The 17421-nt window shown below is 44.4% G+C and overlaps 1 protein-coding gene across 1 annotated transcript; it reads right to left on the minus strand.

Annotated features, from left to right (window-relative positions):
- Nucleotides 1-12648: 12648 nt before the first annotated feature.
- On the minus strand, nt 12649-14034 carry LOC133051832 (melanoma-associated antigen B2-like). The gene is made up of 2 exons (XM_061136480.1): nt 13791-14034; nt 12649-13619 (listed from the first exon to the last, which is right to left on the minus strand). Exons 1-2 carry the CDS (start codon nt 14032-14034, stop codon nt 12649-12651), a joined length of 1215 nt encoding a protein of 404 aa, XP_060992463.1.
- Between the last annotated feature and the right edge of the window lie 3387 nt (nt 14035-17421).

Below are 17421 nucleotides of genomic sequence, written 5' to 3' on the forward strand. Positions count from 1 at the left end.
ATTGCAGAGCAAAGAACACGTCCAAGCTCATCCTACAAGGCCACTATCACCCTGATACCAAACCAGAAAAAGACAACACCAAGAAAGAAAACTACAGGCCAATATCAGGGATGAATATAGGTGCAAAGTCCTCAACATAATTTTAGCAAACAGAATTCAGCAACACATCAAAAAGCTCATACACCATGATCAACCTGGGTTTATTTCAGAGATGCAAGAATTCTTCATTATACGCAAATCAATCAATGTGATACATCATATAAACAAATTGAAAGATAAACACCAATGATAATCTCAAGAGATGCAGAAAAAGCCTTTGACAAAATTCAGCACCCATTTATGATTAAAACTCGTCAAAAAATGGGCACAGAAGGAAACTACCTCAACATAGTAAAGGCCATATATGATAACTCTACAGTAAATATCACTGTAAGTGGTTAAAAACTGAAAGAATTCCCCCTACAATCAGGAACACGGCAAGGGTGTCCACTTTCACCATTATTATTCGACATAGTTCTGAAAGGCCTAGCTCCAGCACTCAGAGAAGACAAAGAAATACAAGGAATCCAGATCAGAAAAGAAGTAAAGCCCTCACTGTTTGCAGATGACATGATACTGTACGTAGAAAACCCTAAAGATAGTATCAGAAAATTACTAATACTAATCAGTGAATTTAGCAAAGTTACAGGATACAAAATCAATACACAGGAATCAGTTGCATTTCTATATACTAATAATGAAAAATCAGAAAGGCAGATCAAGGAATCAATCCCACTTACCATTGCAACAAAAAGAATTAAATATCTAGGAATACACTTACCTAAGGAGACAAATGACTGTACACAGAAAATTGTAAGACACTGATGAGAGAAATCAAAGATGACATAAAAAGATGGAGAGACATTCCACGTTCCTGCATAGGAAGAATCAATATTGTGAAAATGACTACATGACCAAACACAATCTACAGATTCAGTGTGATACCCATGAAGTCACCAATGGCATTTTTCACAGAACTAGAACAAAACATTTCACAATGCATATTGAAACATAAAAGACCCCAAAGAGCCAAAGCAGTCTTGAGAAAGAACTATGGAGATGGAGGAATCAACTTTCCCGATTTCAGATTCTACTACAAAGCTACAGTCATCAAGACAGTATGGTACTGGCACAACAACAGAAATATAGACCAATGGAACAAGATAGAAAGCCCAGCAATAAACCCATGCACCTGTGGGTACCATGTATTTGACAAAGGATGCAACAATATACAGTGGGGCAAAGACAACCTCTTCAATAAATGGTGCTGTGAAAACTGGACAGCTACGTGTAAAAGAATAAAATTAGAACACTTTCTAACACCATAGACAAAGATAAGCTCAAGATGGATTAAAGAACTAAATGTAAGCCCAGAAACTATAAAACTCTTAGAAGAAAACATAGGCAGAATTCTCGATGACATAAATCAAGCAAGGTCCTCTATGTCCCACCTCTCAGAGTAAAGGAAATAAAAATAAAAGTAAACAAGTGGGACCTGGTGAAACTTAACAGCTTTTGCACAGCAAAGGAAACTATCAGCAAGGTGAAAAGACAACCCTCAGAATGGGAGAAAATAACAGCAAATGAAACAACTAAGGATTAATTTTAAAAATATAAAAGCAGCTCACACAACTCAATACCAGAAAAACAAACAACCCAATGAAAAAGTGGAAAAAGACCTAAACAGACATTTCTCCAAAGAAGACATATAGGTGGGTAAGAAACACATGAATAGATGCTCAAAATCACTCATTATTAGAGAAACGCAAATCAAAACTACAATGAGCTATCGCCTCACACTAGTCGGAATGGCCATCATCAAAAAGTCTACAAAAAGTAGAGGCTGGAGAAGGTGTGGAGAAAAGGGAATGCTCTTGCACTGCTGGTGGGAATGTAAATTGATACAGCCACTATGAAAGACGATATAAACATTCCTTAAAAATCTAGGAATAAAACCACCATATGACCCAGCAACCCCACTCCCTGGCATATACCCTGAGCAAACCAAAATTGAAAAAGACACATATACCCATTGCTCATTGCAGCACTATCTACAGTATCTAGAACATGGAAGCAACCTAGATGTCCGTCAACAGATGAATGCATAAAGAAGTTGTGGTACATATACACAATGGAATATTACTCAGCCATAAAAAGGAACATATTTGAGTCAGTTCTAATGAGGTGGATGAACCTAGAGCCTATTATACAGAGTGAAGTAAGTCAAAAAGACAGAGATAAATATTGTATTCAAAGGCATATATACAGAATCTAGAAAAATGGTACAGAAGAATTTATTTACAGGTCAGCAATGGAGACCAAGAAAGCTAATGGAGGTGACGGAATTCCAGGTGAGCTATTTCAAATCCTGAAAGATGATGCTGTGAAGGTGCTGCATTCAGTATGCCAGCAAATTTGGAAAACTCAGCAGTGGCCACAGGACCAGAAAAGGTCAGTTTTCATTCCAATCCCAAAGAAAGGCAATGCCAAAGAATGCTCAAACTACCACACAATTGCACTCATCTCACACGCTAGTAAAGTAATGCTCAAAATTCTCCAAGCCAGGCTTCAGCAATACGTGAACCATGAACTTCCATATGTTTAAGCTGGTTTTACAAAAGGCAGAGGAATAAGAGATCAATTTGCCAAAATCTGCTGAATATTTGAAAAGCAAGAGAGTTCTAGAAAGACATCTATTTTTGCTTTATTGACTATGCCAAAGCCTTTGACTGTGTGGATCACAATAAACTGTGAAAAACTCTGAATGAGATGGGAATACCAGACCCCCTGACCTGCCTCTTGAGAAACCTATATGCAAGTCAGGAAGCAACAGTTAGAACTGGACATGGAACAACAGACTGCTTCCAAATAGAAAAAGTGGTATGTCAAAGCTGTATATTGTCACCCTGTTTATTTAACTTCTATGCAGATTACATCATGAGAAATGCTGGGCTGGAAGAAGAACCAGATGGAATCAAGATTGCCAGGAGAAATATCAATAACCTCTGGTATGCAGATAACACCACCCTTATAGCAGAAAGTGAAGAAGAACTGAAGAGCCTCTTGATGAAACTGAAAGAGGAGAGTGAAAAAGTTGGCCTTCACCCCCATTTTCCTAAAGTTCAACATTCAGAAAACTAAGACCATGACATCTGGTCCCATCACTTCATGGCAAATAGATGGGGAAACAGTGGCTGACTTTCTTTTTCTGGGCTCCAAAATCACTGCAGATGGTGATTGCAGCCATGAAATTAAAAGATGCCTACTCCTTGGAAGGAAAGTTATGACCAACCTAGACATCATATTAAAAAGCAGAGACATGACTTTTTCAAGAAAGGTCCATCTAGTCAAGGCTATGGTTTCTCACATGTACAGATGTGACATTTGGACTATAAAGAAAGCTGAGCACTGCAGAATTGATGCTTTTGAACTGTGGTGTTGGAGAGGACTCTTGAGAGTCCCTTGGACTGCCAGGAGATCCAACCAGTCCATCCTAAAGGAGAACAGTCCTGGGTGTTCATTGGTATGACTGAGTTTGAAGCTGAAAGTCCAATACTTTGGCCACCTGATTCAAAGAGCTGACTCATTTGAAAAGACCCTGATGCCGGGGAAAATGGAAGGCAGGAGGAGAAGGGGGTGACAAGGGATGAGATGGTTGGATGGCATCACCGACTCGATGGACACAGCTTTGGGTGAACTCCAGGAATTGGTGATGGACAGCGAGTCCTGGCATGCTGCAGTTCATGGAGTTGCAAAGAGTTGGACATGACTGAGCGACTGAACTGAACTGAACTGAATGGAGAAACAGTCATAGAGGATAGACTTATGGGCATGGGGAGAGGGGAGGAGAGGGTGAGATGTATGGAGTGCGTAACATGGAAACTTACATTAATGTGTGTAAAATATATAGCCAATGGGAATTTTCTCTAAGTCTCAGGAAGTTAAAATGGGGCTTTGTATCAATCTAGAGGAGTGGGATGGAGAGGAAGATTGGAGTAAGGCTCAAAAGGGAGGGGATATATGTATACCTATGGCTGATTCATGTTGAGGTTGGATAGAAAACAACAAAATTCTGTAAAGAAATTATCCTTCAATTAAAAAAATTATCTTTCCACATGAATGGTGTGATCTCTTTTTCTGACTTCACTTAATATGAAAATCTCAAGGATGTCCTGTCTCCACTTTTGCTCAACATGAGTTCAGAAATACTAGCTGTCCCAATCAGAGACGAGAAAAATAGAAAGGAATCCAAGTTGGAAAAGAAGTGAAACTGGCACTGGTTGCAGATGACATGATACTAGATATAGAAAAGCCGAAAGGTGCTCCCAGAAAACAACTAGAGCTCATCAATGAATTGGTAAATTTGCAGGATACAAAATTAATACCCAGTGATTTTCTTAATGGCATCTGGGAATGCATCTGTTGCCTGTTGATTTTGCGAAAGCTACTTCTCCTATTCTTTTGATAATTTACATCAAACTTCTTTCTAGTGTTGTCAGGCCATCCCTTGCTGCCATTCAATTCTCCAGCTCTAGATCCTTCACCCCCGTTTTGCTTTAGGTTGTCATAATGACTTTGATTTTTCTTCAATCATATCAGAGTCTATAGATATGCCTTGCTTATAGCAATCCTGCACCCATATACAAGCTATATTTTCAACATAAGATAAAAAGATATTTCCCCAAAAGCACAAGGTTTTCACACCTGCTGGTGTAGCTGAAGTGATGGCTTCTTAAATTTCCTGCTCTTTTTCTTACAGTGGTCCTTGTGCTGGATTCATTCATCTTGAAATGGTGGCAACTACAACTGCAGACCCAAACTGTGGTACATAACAAGCAATTCAACTTTTTTGCATAATGTCGTGACTTCTCTCTGCTTCTTGAGAGCACTTCCAGCACCACTAGGGGCACTTCATATGAGTCCTATCATGTTATTCAAGGTTTACAATATCATGGTAAACACAATGAGAACTACCTGAGAACCACTGGTGGTCAGATTTTTGAGATCATAACTTACTACCGAAACTGCTCATCAGGGATGAATAGTGCTATTCATGGTCCATAAGTTGTGTGTGTGCGTGTGCGCATAACTTTTGATAAATTTAAGCTTTTCATATTTGTGTATATTTTATGGTAGTGAGTGATAAAATAGACTAGTATCTACATAAATTTTATGCATTCATGATGCCTTTTTCTTAATCTTTATTTATTACTAGGCTATGTGATTCACCTGTTTTTTCAAGTCATCTCAAATCTCTGAATAGTTTTCAGTGTATTTATTGAAAAAAATTCGTCTATATGTGGACCTGCACAGTTCAAATTTGTGTTGTTCAAGGGTCAACTGCATACAAGGAGGTGGCAATGCTGAGCCGTACGATAGTTACATTTGTGATTTTCTGAGGAACCTCCACACTGTTTTCCATAGTGGCTGTGCCAATTTATATTTCCAGCAACTGTGTACAAGGGTTCCCTGTTCTCAACAGCCTTGCCAAAACATGTTATCACTTGGCTTTTTGATAATAGCTGTGCCAACAGGCATGAGGTGATGTCTTACTGTGGTGTGGATTGTCATCTCCCTGATGGTTAGTGATGCTGAGCTCCTTTTCATATAGCTGCTGGCCATTTGTATGTCTTCTTTGGAAAACGTTTAGGTTCTTTGCTCCTTTTTTAGTGATTTTCAATTAATTAGTCTGTCATAGAGTTGTCTGAGTTCCTTTTATAAGATATTAATTTATGAGATATATGGCTTGCAAACTCTTTCTCCTAATCCACCTTTTCATTTAGTTGACTGTTTCCATTGCTATACAGAATCTTATTAATTTGATGGAGTGCCATTTAGCTTTGTTTTTCTTGCCTGTGTTTCTGATGTCAAATTGAAAAACAAAACAAAACAAACAAACAAAAAAACAAAAAAAAATTCCCTGGAACACTGCCAAGACAAATGGCAAGGAGTTCTCCCCTATGTTTTCTTCTAAGTGTTTTTAGGTTTCTGGTCTCATTTTTAAGTCTTTAATCCAGTTTGCATTTTTTGAGTGATGTAAGATACAATTCAAGTTTAACCGTTTTCATGCAAATATTCAGTTTTCTCGACACTATTGGGTGACTGAGGATACCCTTTTTTCACTGTGTATTCTTAGTGCCTTTGTCAAAGATGACTTGACTTTATGTGCATGGTTGTATTCCTAGGCTCTATTCTGTTCTATTGGTCTGTGTGTCTATGTATACGCTGGTATCACACTGTCTTGAACAAAGGCAAGAAGTGCCAGGCTTCCACCTTTGCTCGTCTTTCTCAACATTATTTTGTCTATTCAAGGTCTTTTGTGGTTTCATAAGAATTTTACCATTTCTATTTCTCTGGAAAATTCCAGTGGAATTATGATACACAGTACATTAAGTCTGTAGATCACTTTGGGCAGGATGGATACTTTCACAGTATGGCTTCTTCCAATTCATATACTTGGGGCATCTTTTTATTTGTGTCTTTTCCAACTTCTTCCATCAGTGTCTTGTTGCTTTCAGTGTAGAGATATTTCACTTCCTGGATTAAACTTATTTCTAAGTATTTTATTCTTTTTGACATTTTTGAAGTAGAACTGTTTTCTTATTTTCTTTTTCAGATAGTTTGTTGCTGGTATTTAGAAACACAACTCATTTTTCTGTGTTATTTTGTGTCCTGTACCTTTCTTGAATGCATTTCTTAGTACTAACAGGACTGAAACTCAAATCAGTCACCACACTGACACTTCCCCCTACCAAGAAATGTCACAATCTCTCTTGGTACCCAGCTGTACCAGCCCGAGACAGGGGGTGATGCCAAAGAGTCAAATTGCTGTGCTTACACATTTCAAGTGCAGCTGATGTAAATTTTATGCTTACCTATGGTACTGCAATTTCTTAATTGGGTTCTAGACCTTCTATAAAGGTATTTTGTTACTTACAGAATTTTAAAATCTGGGTTGCTGTGGGGAAACAGGGGCTGGGAATTCCTGCTCCACTGTATTGCAGATGCCACACACTCAAGACCCTTTTCGTTATTTCCTGATATCAACAATTTCACCTAGTCTTCATTCACAATGGTAAGAAACTCCCAATACTCTTGACATGTTATCTTGCTCTGAATCACAAAGAGAGACTCAAGGATTTCCAATTCGTTATAGAAAATACCAAAACCTTTATACTTATACTGAAATGCAGTAATAAATGGGATATACTTTGTTCATAAACACAGATATGGAAGTAAAAGAGACCTTGAATGACAAGGAAGTATATTTCAATACTATGAAAAAGAAAGCCCTAAGCAGAAAAAGATACATCTCCCAGTTACTGAGGTCAAGCAAGAACAAAAAAAGACATAAAATGTATTCCCTTAATCTCCATCTTGGCACTCAATTAGTTCAAATACTTCCTTCTCTTTTCAACCTCAAGATGAAGGATCTGTCCTGGATGTCACTATGTGGGAGGAGCAAGAGGACTGAGATCTGGAACGTGCCCTGCTCATGGCAGTAGCACTCTCTCTTAGCTCTCGAGGCCTCTCTCTACCTCATCCTATGATGGAATTCAGGACCTCCAAGGGCTGACAGAACGAAGTGGATGCTACAGAACCCCAGCGGTTCTGGGTCGCTATTTCTTTCACTTCTTTGTCAGGGGCTTCACATATATATTGGACAAGTCCTGCTTAGACCAAAGGTTTCAAGTCCCTGACAACTCTACTGTGACAACAGGGAAAAGAGATGTTCACCTTGAGATCTCTCCCTGGAACCTTCTTACGCCTAATATTCTTGGGGGTGCTTTCCTCAGTCCAGACATATGGGTGTCCTCCTATAGGCCCTTACCCCTTTGATTAAAGGCTTCTTGGGGAATGCCACATCCCTGAAAAGCCCCGATCACTTTCCCTGCTCCAAACTTGCAGAGAATGAATCCCTGTCCTAGGAGTGATAAGAGATGGGAAATATATGGCATAAGTAAGGGGGGCCAGGTAGAGACCTGCGAGAGAAACAAAACGTGGAAACCTGTCCCTTCTCTCCTTCAGCCAGATTTCTCAGGCAACCTCTAATAAATAAACTTTATATTTTAGATCTAACAGAGATTTCTTTATACAAAGCAATGGCTATGTGATGATTGTTTTGTGAGTCCTTGATCTTTTAAGCTTATCTGAAACCTCATATGTATGCATAGATGATCTTAATACCAGCAAATATTATCTCTTTCGTTCCTCTCTTCATATGTCACATTTGTTATGGCATTATTATTATTATTGCTCTGGCCATGTATTAGAATGTAACTGTTTAAACCTAGAGTCTTGCTTCGTTTTGCTTCCAATATATTTCGCAATAATGAGAAGAAGGTAATTAAGGGTACAAGGTCAGCTCAGGCTTGCAGGAGTGAGAGGGTGAGCTTTAGAATAACTCAGATCAGGGGGCTATGCCCATCCCTGTCACTTAAGCAGCTATGAGAAGTTTGTCACACCATTAAACTCCCTGAGAGAGCCTTGGGCTCTTTAACTCTGAAGGGAGTTTGGCAAGGCCTGCCTGGAAGGACTGGTGGCATGTGGTGGTAACTGTAAAGCATCTGCCACAGTGCCTGGCAGGCACCATATCCCTCCTTTCTCATGACTGGTGGCTGTACTTTCCAACGAAGACCTGGCCTCCCTTAGGCCTGATATAGGGCTTCCCCGGTGGCTCACCAGTAAAGTGTCCGCCTGTGATACCGCAGTTGCAGGAGATGCAGACTCAGTCTCTGGATCAGGAAATGCCCTGGAGGAGGAAATGGCAACCATCCCCAGAATTCTTCCTTGGAATACCCCATGGACTAAGGAGCCTGGTGGGCTACAGTCCATGGAGTCACAAGAGAGTCCGACATGGCTTAGCAATTCAACAAGAAGAAGGAGGCCTGGTATAAAGATGTGAGGGAGAGCCTTGCCTGACAGTCTTCCCCTGAGCTTTCTAGAACTGACATCAAAGGGCAGGGCATGACTCTCTTTAGTCCCCTCTATTCAGGGATGAGTAGACCCCTCAACCTTCACTTGGACTTCACAATTTGACTTCTGGTGAGGCCTGGGGAATCCACTCCTTCTTGACCTGAGGCCTACCTCCTCATAGTAAGACCCATACGTCCCTGTGAGCCTGGAGGAGGAAATAGGGTGGCCTTATCTAGCCACCCCTGCCCATAGTCTCACAAGAATGAAAGCTATGGCAAGCTCCTTGAGGATGATAGACGGTTCCTCTCAGGGTCCCAAGTCAGGGTCCAAAATTTGACTCTTAGCCAAGCCCAAAACTCCCCCCTCTGTTGACATGGGACCACCACCATCAGACCAAAACCCCAACTTCCCTGCTATTACACAGTCAGAACTGAAGGGGCCCTTGGCCTGACAACTCTACCTGTGGCCTTCTGGTCTGACAGTAGGGAAGATTCTGTAGGCCATCCTGGTATGTGTGTTTAAACAGTTTTACCGTCCTCACCCTGACTTGGAAATAACCTGGAAATATTCATAAACTGGAAATATTCCCTGGTTTGCCTTAAGGCTTCTCCCCTCAGGCCCCCAATTCCCCGAGACCCCCAAGGAAGAAGTGGAATTTGCCTCATCGGTCCACCACAACCTGTGGTCTTCCGAGGCTAACAGCAGTGGAAGGAATATGTTCTACCCCTATTGTTTTGAGACAGATGGTCTTTTCAGTCATCAGGGACCTTGCCTTCTGGTACAATCTGGAAATTGTCCTTCTGTTGAGCTGTGGCTGTTCCTGTTGACCGGGATGAGGTTCCTTCCCTCCACGAGCCGCTCTGGGAGGAAGTGAGTAGGACTCACCATGACACCAGGCCTAAGTGGCAGAGTCTCAGGCCAGATAAGGAAAGTGCCCTCCATGGCCCCCTTCCTTCTGGGAGGGATCCTTCGTTGTCAGCCAGTGCCATCAGTTGACTCCTGTTCAGAACTCGGTACCCGACCTCAACTGAATGCGGCCTCCTGCACTTGTCCAGGGACTGTAAGGCCCTGAAGCCATTTGCCTTCAGAAAATGAGGGATAAACCTAGTCTGAAAGTCCTGCCTGTTCCCCCCAAGGGCCCATTACATTTGCAGGAATTTCTAAGAATTTCTCTGTAGCGGGGTAGTTGCCTGCTGCACTCCTCAGACAAGTTTGTGCCACTCTCATACCTGGCATTTCCACTCTCTCATGAACAGCCAGTCTATAAACGACGGTCCTCACCTCCTTGACACAAACTAGGCAGAAGTCTGCGGGCCCTTGAGCTGACCAGCACTTCCCTCTGCCTCCCAGGGCTCACTGGACAAGATGGGCTAAGTGTAGCCCTGTTGGCTGTGAGTTGAGGGGCTTCCATGTCCATACGCTGGGTCTTCACTTTGACTCTGCACCCTTCCTGGGGCTGCTCTATCCTCTGCTGATTCCCAAAGTCCCTACTTTTCAGGGACCTGAGTTGAAAGTGTTAACCACAGCAGCCCACATCGTTCTGGACTTCATGGGCTTGCCAGTGAGGACAAGTATATCTTTACAGGTTCCTACTATGTGGCTGCATCTTTCCCTCACCCTCATTCAGGTTTCTCACTGGCAATTCTGAGAGATTGATCCTATCTCCTCTCCCAACTTCAGAACTCTGCACCGAGACCAAGTTACTCAGGTCTCAGAGGCCTGAAAAATATGCGAGGCTATGCTTAGCCTAACAGGTCTGAGATCCCCTGTGACTGAGAGCAGTTGGGAGTGTTATTTCAGTGATCAACCCCCATATTCTGGGGTGTTCCTCTCCTCAATCCTCCAACATGGGGTCCTCATCTTGCTTTCTGGGTCTTGGATTAAAGGCTCCTGGGGAAATTCCACATCTCTGCAAACCCTGGAGCCATGCTTGCTCTGCAGTGCTACAGAGAATGAATGGGTCCTTTTCCCAGGAGTGATAGGAGATGGAGAAGCTACAGCCAAAGGCAGAAGTCCCAGGATGGTGGTCATCCGTCAGGGAAAAATGGTACATCAATCTATCTCATCAGCCAGGGGAAGGTTCTCACTTCATTTCTGTTCTGATAGATTTACTTTCTACAGACAAGAGACTGTAGGCATGATATGGACAGCCCATGGTCTTCAGAGGTTATCTCACACGGCTAATGCACATGCTAATACTGTCACCGAATATTGTCTCTTTCATTAATCTATGAGTAATGAATAAGGGATACATATTTCTGGTTGAATATATTTGGTATTCTTACTGCTCTGGCTACACATTCTGATCCAGTAGCTTGAGCACAAGGGCATTCTTTTTTATCACCTAGGACAAATTTTGAAGTATTGAGAAAAACACTGAAATAAAACATACATGGTGGGGACTTTCCTAGTGGTCCAGTGGCTAGTACCCCAGGCTCCCACTGCAGGGGTCCCAGGTTCCATCCCTGGTCAGGGAAGTAGACCCCATGTGCTGCAACTAAGAGTCAGCACAGCGAAATAAATAAATAAGAAAAAGGAAATGAAATATCAAATCTTAAAAGTACTTGTTTAAAAAAGACAAGAGTATGTCTCAGGGTCGGGGAAGAAGAACAGTATGTATGCTACAGTAGTTTAGAGCAGGAGTCTAGTTCCAGCTCTGTCAATGACCAGCCTTAAGTATTTTGGCACAAAACGCAACTCTGACTCTATGAGCCTCGGGCCCTCCACTGTGAAGTGAGTTTTATAAACCCTGCCATGTCAGGCTGGTGGAATATATGTATTTATGGAAAGCATCTAACACAGCAGCTGTATCTATTGAGAAATTAGAGGCAATTCAGTTATTATGATTACCTTGACCTCAGATATTACATCAGCTGGGTTTCTCTTTTTGCATCTATCAGATGTCAGAAACTATGCAGCATTCTAACTGAAAGAAAAATAAAAATGACCCCACCTCCCCAATCAGCCAAAATTCTGCTTAGCAATGAAACCAAAGTAATATATTCTCTCCACTCCCTCTTTACCCTGCTTCGTTCTTGTTCTTCTTGAAATAGAGAGTATCTCAGCCTCTTCTGTAGAATAACAGCTTCCCTGGAAACTATAATTGAATGGGCAGACTGGGAGTTTCTTTGACCAAACAGCGCCAGTACAGGCCTAAAAGACTTCTTTGAAGCAGATGCTCAATTAATGTTTGTGTAAAAGAAGAGCCACAAATAAATCATTTGCTATAATTTATATTCTCAAACATTCTTGAAAACCATAAGCAGATCCAAGGATATATCTTATACATTTACAAAAAAGGAGACTATAACAGAGAGTAAAGCAAAGCAAAAATTGAAGAACTTTCAGCTCTCTCTCTATGTATCTATGTTCTGAGCTTCTATTAGTGTGGTGTCTTTCACATTTCTAAGGCTATTCTTATCCTAAAGTGATGTTATTCTCATCCGGGATCACAAAAGTCATTTGAGGATTTCCAATATGCATTTCCAAAACCAAAATTCCTACTCATAAATTTGACAAACAGCAAAGTGTGTGTGACCCATGTTATTCAAATACTTGTATCATCAACCTAAATACACTTTCTGTGGAAAAAAGAAAGAACTGAAAACTGGGGGTGGGGGGGCAAGTCAACAGGAACACAGGCTGATGACACGCTTTTCTGACCACAAAGTGAAGAATGGCCTTCAGCCCACACTAGGGGCGAGATGACCAGCTGGATGTGGCCCTAGCGTGGGCACTGGCCAAGACAGAAGGGCCAGCACTGGCTGCAGCAGAAATGCCAGGCATGGCTGAGGCAGGATGCTCAGCCTGGGCTACAGCAGAAGGGCCATCCCAGACCGAGAAAGAAATGCCTGCAGTATCCCAGACAGACGTGCCAGCCCTGCCCGAGGCAGAAGTGCCAACGCTGGCTACAGCTCTGGCGCTGGTGCTGTCTACTACCTCTCCCGAAGACTCCTCAAAATGCTCCAGGAAGGCAGCAGGGACCGTATCATTGACCTTGGCCAAAAACTCCAGGACTTTCATCTTGTTGGATTCCATGAGTGCTCTTGGACCCCACAGGAACTCATAGCGAGGGGGATCGCTGCCTGGCACCTGGCGGTACTCCACGTACTCTTCCCGCACCAGATCTTCTGTGAGGAACTTCCTGGTATCTCCAAAGATGAAGTGCCTTCTTCCATCATAGATGCCCAGAAAATTCAGGACCTTCCAGATCTTCTCCTCAGAGAGGCGGTGGCCATTCATGTAGATGACACCCAGAAGAGGCATCAGAAGACCATTCTTCGGCAGCCCCCGGTCACCTCTCATAGACTCACTGTCGCTGAGATCTAGGTTGCTCACCAGGATATAGGAGTGACCGTCGGGCCTGACTTCCTTCAGGACCAGGCCAAACACCATCTCTATGTGCTTCGAGGCTCTCCTGAGGATCTCAGGGAATTGCCCCCTGTACCTTTTATTGATTGCCTTCAGCATTTCGGACCTCTTAATGAGCTCCCTCTCCTTATACTTATACAGCATCTTCTGCACCAACACCTGCACCTTCATGGTCAGAGGATCTGTGTGAGAGCTCTCAGCAGCAGCTGAGGCCTGGGAGGAATTTCCACCTCCCTGACCTTGGCCCTCGGCACCTACACCAGCTCTTGAGCGTGCTGTGGCACTGACACCAGCTCTTGCATGTGTTGTGGCACCGACACCAGCTCTTGAGCGTGCTGCACCACAGACATCAGCTCTTGAGCGTGCTGCACCACAGACATCAGCTCTTGAGCGTGCTGCACCACAGACATCAGCTCTTGAGCGTGCTGCACCACAGACATCAGCTCTTGAGCGTGCTGCGGAACCGACACCAAATCTTTTGGGTATAGCACCTGCAGCAGCACTGGTGGTGCCTTGGGCTCCCTGAGGCTCCTTTGGGGTGCCAGCAGCTGAGGAGTTTGAGGGAGCACTCTCTACATCAGCAGGGGAGGAGGAGGTGGTCTCTTCTCCCCTAGATGTGGTGGCTTGATCATGAAGACCCTGGGTCTCAGCCCGGGCCTGGTGATGTTTCTCATGACCACGGACCTTACTCTTCTGCCTACGGGGCATGATGGCCCTGGACAGGAACTACAGGCAGGAGTCTGGGTCAAAGGACAGGAGATTGGTGCACCTAGAGGATGGAGAATGAGGCGATGTGAGCAACTTAATATGGGGAGATTCCACCTTGCCTTTATCAAAGGCCGCCTCTGCAGGTGTCCTTGAGGACACTGCCCGAGGAACCCACAAGGCTCCTGTTTCGTGCTCAGCTGTCCCCACAGAATCCCACAGAAGAGGAACAGAGGCCTTCGATTTTCCCTCTGCATCCTCTCAGCCCTGCTTTGGATTTACTGGCATTGCGGTCTTCTCAGCTCATCTTTAGTATTACCATGTCAAGCCTTGGCAGAGCCTGGGCACCCTTCTCTCTGCTACTCTGAGGCAGACAACTTTAGACCTCCACATTATCCAGAAGCCGAGTGAAGGGATATCTCAGGCCACCTCCCTCCCAGGGGATACCCAGTGCTGAGGGCTCAGTAGGGGTTTTTCCATCCTGAGTTCACTGGGATCACCATTCATGGTCCTTACCTTGGCTCCTTAAAACATTGGGCACCATTCTCCATTTGCTGACTGGTGGCTGTACCTTCAGACTAGACATTTCCCCTCCCCTAGACTTGGTATAAAGCTGTGAAGTAGATGCTCAACCTCACAGCCCTTCCCTGAGATTTCCTGGGCTCAAATCCAAGGGATGGGATAAGTGCACCGAGTACTCACTCAGGTTCCTCAATTGGGCTCCTGGCAGAGAAGCTCCTCTTTCTCCTGAATTGATGCCTGTGAGATAGTAAAAGCCAATCAGCCTGTGTCCCAACAGGAGGAAGTAAGATGACCTTATCTTACCAAACACAGTCTTCTAAGAACAGGTGCTATTACAGGCAGGTTAATGTCCCTGTGCTCCCACACAGGATCCCAATTCAAGGTCTATAATATCTTTTTGCTTCTCTTTTCTTCTCTATCTCTTTTCATAATTAAATTTATTTACTATTAATTGGAGGATAATCGCTTTACAGTATTGTTTTTGTTTCAGCCACACATCAATATGAATCAACCACAGGTATAGCTTATGTCCCCTCCCTCTTGAAACTCCCTCCCAGCTCCCAGCCGATCCCACTCCTCTAAGCTATCACAGAGCACCGAGTTTGAGCTCTCTGTGTCATACCACTAATTCTCACTGGTTATCTATTTTACATATGGTAATGTGTGTGATTTCAATGTTACTCTTTCAGTCTGTCCCTCCGTCTCTTTCTCCCAGTGTCCACGAGTCTGTTCTCTATGTCTGCAACTCCACTGCTTCCCTGCAAATAGGTTCATCAGTACCATCTTTCTGAAAGCCATGTATATGTGTTAATATACAATATTGGCTTTCCTATTTCTGACTTAATTCACTCTGCATAAAAAATTAGGACTAAAATTACCACATGAGCCAACAATCCCACTACTTTGCACATCCCTGAGGAAATAGTAACTTAAAAAACACTTGTACTCCAAAGTTCGTTGCAGCATCTTTAAAATAGCCAGGGCATAGAAGCAACGAAGGCCTACATTTGATTTATGACAGGGTCTAAGATTTCTCAGTCTGCTGACCACGCCCCACAGACCAGGGTGGAGTGGTCTGAGGGGAGCTGCATCCCCTTTAGCCCGCAGTGGGAACCGCCATGTATTCTTGAGGTCTCAAAGGGATGATGTCAGGGAGGATGTGGTCTGAATGATGTGGTGTGGAACATCCCCACAGCCCCTGAGGTTCTCACCATCCCGCCAGGGAACCCGAAACTCTCCCTTCCCAGCCTGACACTCCCCACTTTGACCTGCTCTCTCACTTCCCTGAGATGATCTGGGAAGTGTCATGGCAAAATGCCTGACTGCGACTCCGTTTCTTACGGGAGGATCCCCCATCCTCACTCAGCGTCACAACCATGAATCATGTTGGGGACTAGATCCCTTTGTTGAACTAGGTTTATTCCTTTAGAGCAAGCTTCTCACCTCCCTGATCCCACCTCCAGCAAACGATAGGGGGCACCACTGTCAGCCAGCTCCACGTGGGGCCTCCCAGAGCTGAGTGCAGGGGGGCCGCTCAGTGTGGCCTCCATGCGGTTTCAAAGTCTGATAATTGGCCCTCAGGGCCATTATCTAGGACCGTGAGCTCCTTCGCGGGTAGAATCTGGGCCTACCCCCACAGACCAACGCCTTCACCTGAGACACGCTAGACTGCATTCAGCCGATAGCTCCGAGGGACTCGAAAGAGCCAGATAACAGGGGTGGGATGCGGCTGGGTCACTTTTCTTAATAGTGGGTTCGCAAAGTCCCTTCAATTACATTCCGGTCCTCACCTTGGTTCCGGACAATTCCCAGACACTGAAACGCCACCGAAGAGACGCCACGACTCCCAGTCAAGCTCCTCGCCTTTCAAGCGGAGTGGACGGGAGCTGCGTACGGTCCTACGTGGGGTCTCCCGGGGATGACGGCAGGGGCCTGGTGCTACGGGAACCCCGGTAGCTCAATATTCATCCGTCCCTGGGTCCTCCTTGCGCAGTGTGTTAGAGCCCGGGACATCTCCAGCTATGAATCCAAGTCCTCCAGCCCCCAAACAAAGCCCTCGCCTCCCTGAGTCCCTAGTGGGAGGAGTCAGGGCGCTGCTCTGAGCATCTCTGCTTGTCAGGAGGGGCGCCACTCTGTGAGCCTCCCTCGATGGGGGAGACCCTCTCACTAGCACTGATGGTCCTCACTTTAAGTCCGGTTATGGTCAAGATGTCCCCCTCTGCAGATCTGGGGCCTAATCCTGCTAGAGGAGGCCCTGCCCTCCCCGAGATCACACAGGTGGAATGAGGGGACCACTTAGAAGTAGCTCTTCTCGTCTCTCAGGGCTAAGAATTTACAGAATTCTGTTTGGCTCCCTCTCCAGGGGTCCCCTCTAACAGTCAGCATTGTCTTCTGAGGTCCTGCTTGGGCTCAGGTCCATTCTTCTGTGAAATGGAGGCTGATCCTATTAGACAGAGATTTCACCTCACTGAGACTTGCCAGACTGAAATCAACCTGACATCTGTCTCCAGAGCTTCCCAGGGAGCCCAGCATCAGATATTTTCCAGGGCCTCCTTTTATGGTGTGTGCTACCATGAGTCCACTTTTAGGAACTCATACTGACACATGATAAATCCTGTAACTCCACTCTTTACTTTATGAAGCTTCTTGTCTTACATCAAGGTCCTAGTCTCCTGAGAATTCCACGTTGGAAGTCAGGGTGATCCTCTTGTGATCCTAGTCCATCAGGGCCTCTGAGACCAGACAGTGCGGATGCAACTTGAGTCCTTCTGGATTCCTCCTGCTCAGCATCCTCACTACATCTACCACAGTCAGGGACTGCTCCCTCTACTGATCCAAGTTTCCTGTTCTTAGTCTTTGGGTGACCCC

Source organism: Dama dama, chromosome X (assembly GCF_033118175.1).
Source record: "Dama dama isolate Ldn47 chromosome X, ASM3311817v1, whole genome shotgun sequence".
Taxonomy (NCBI): Eukaryota; Metazoa; Chordata; class Mammalia; order Artiodactyla; family Cervidae; genus Dama; species Dama dama.

Coding starts and splice junctions, on each gene's coding strand:
- LOC133051832 (XM_061136480.1), bottom strand. CDS start 14,034: ATGCCCCGTAGGCAGAAGAGTAAGGTCCGTGGTCATGAGAAACATCAC. Junction 13,620..13,790: donor ACCCAAAAGATTTGGTGTCG/GTTCCGCAGCAC, acceptor CACATGCAAGAG/CTGGTGTCAGTGCCACAGCA.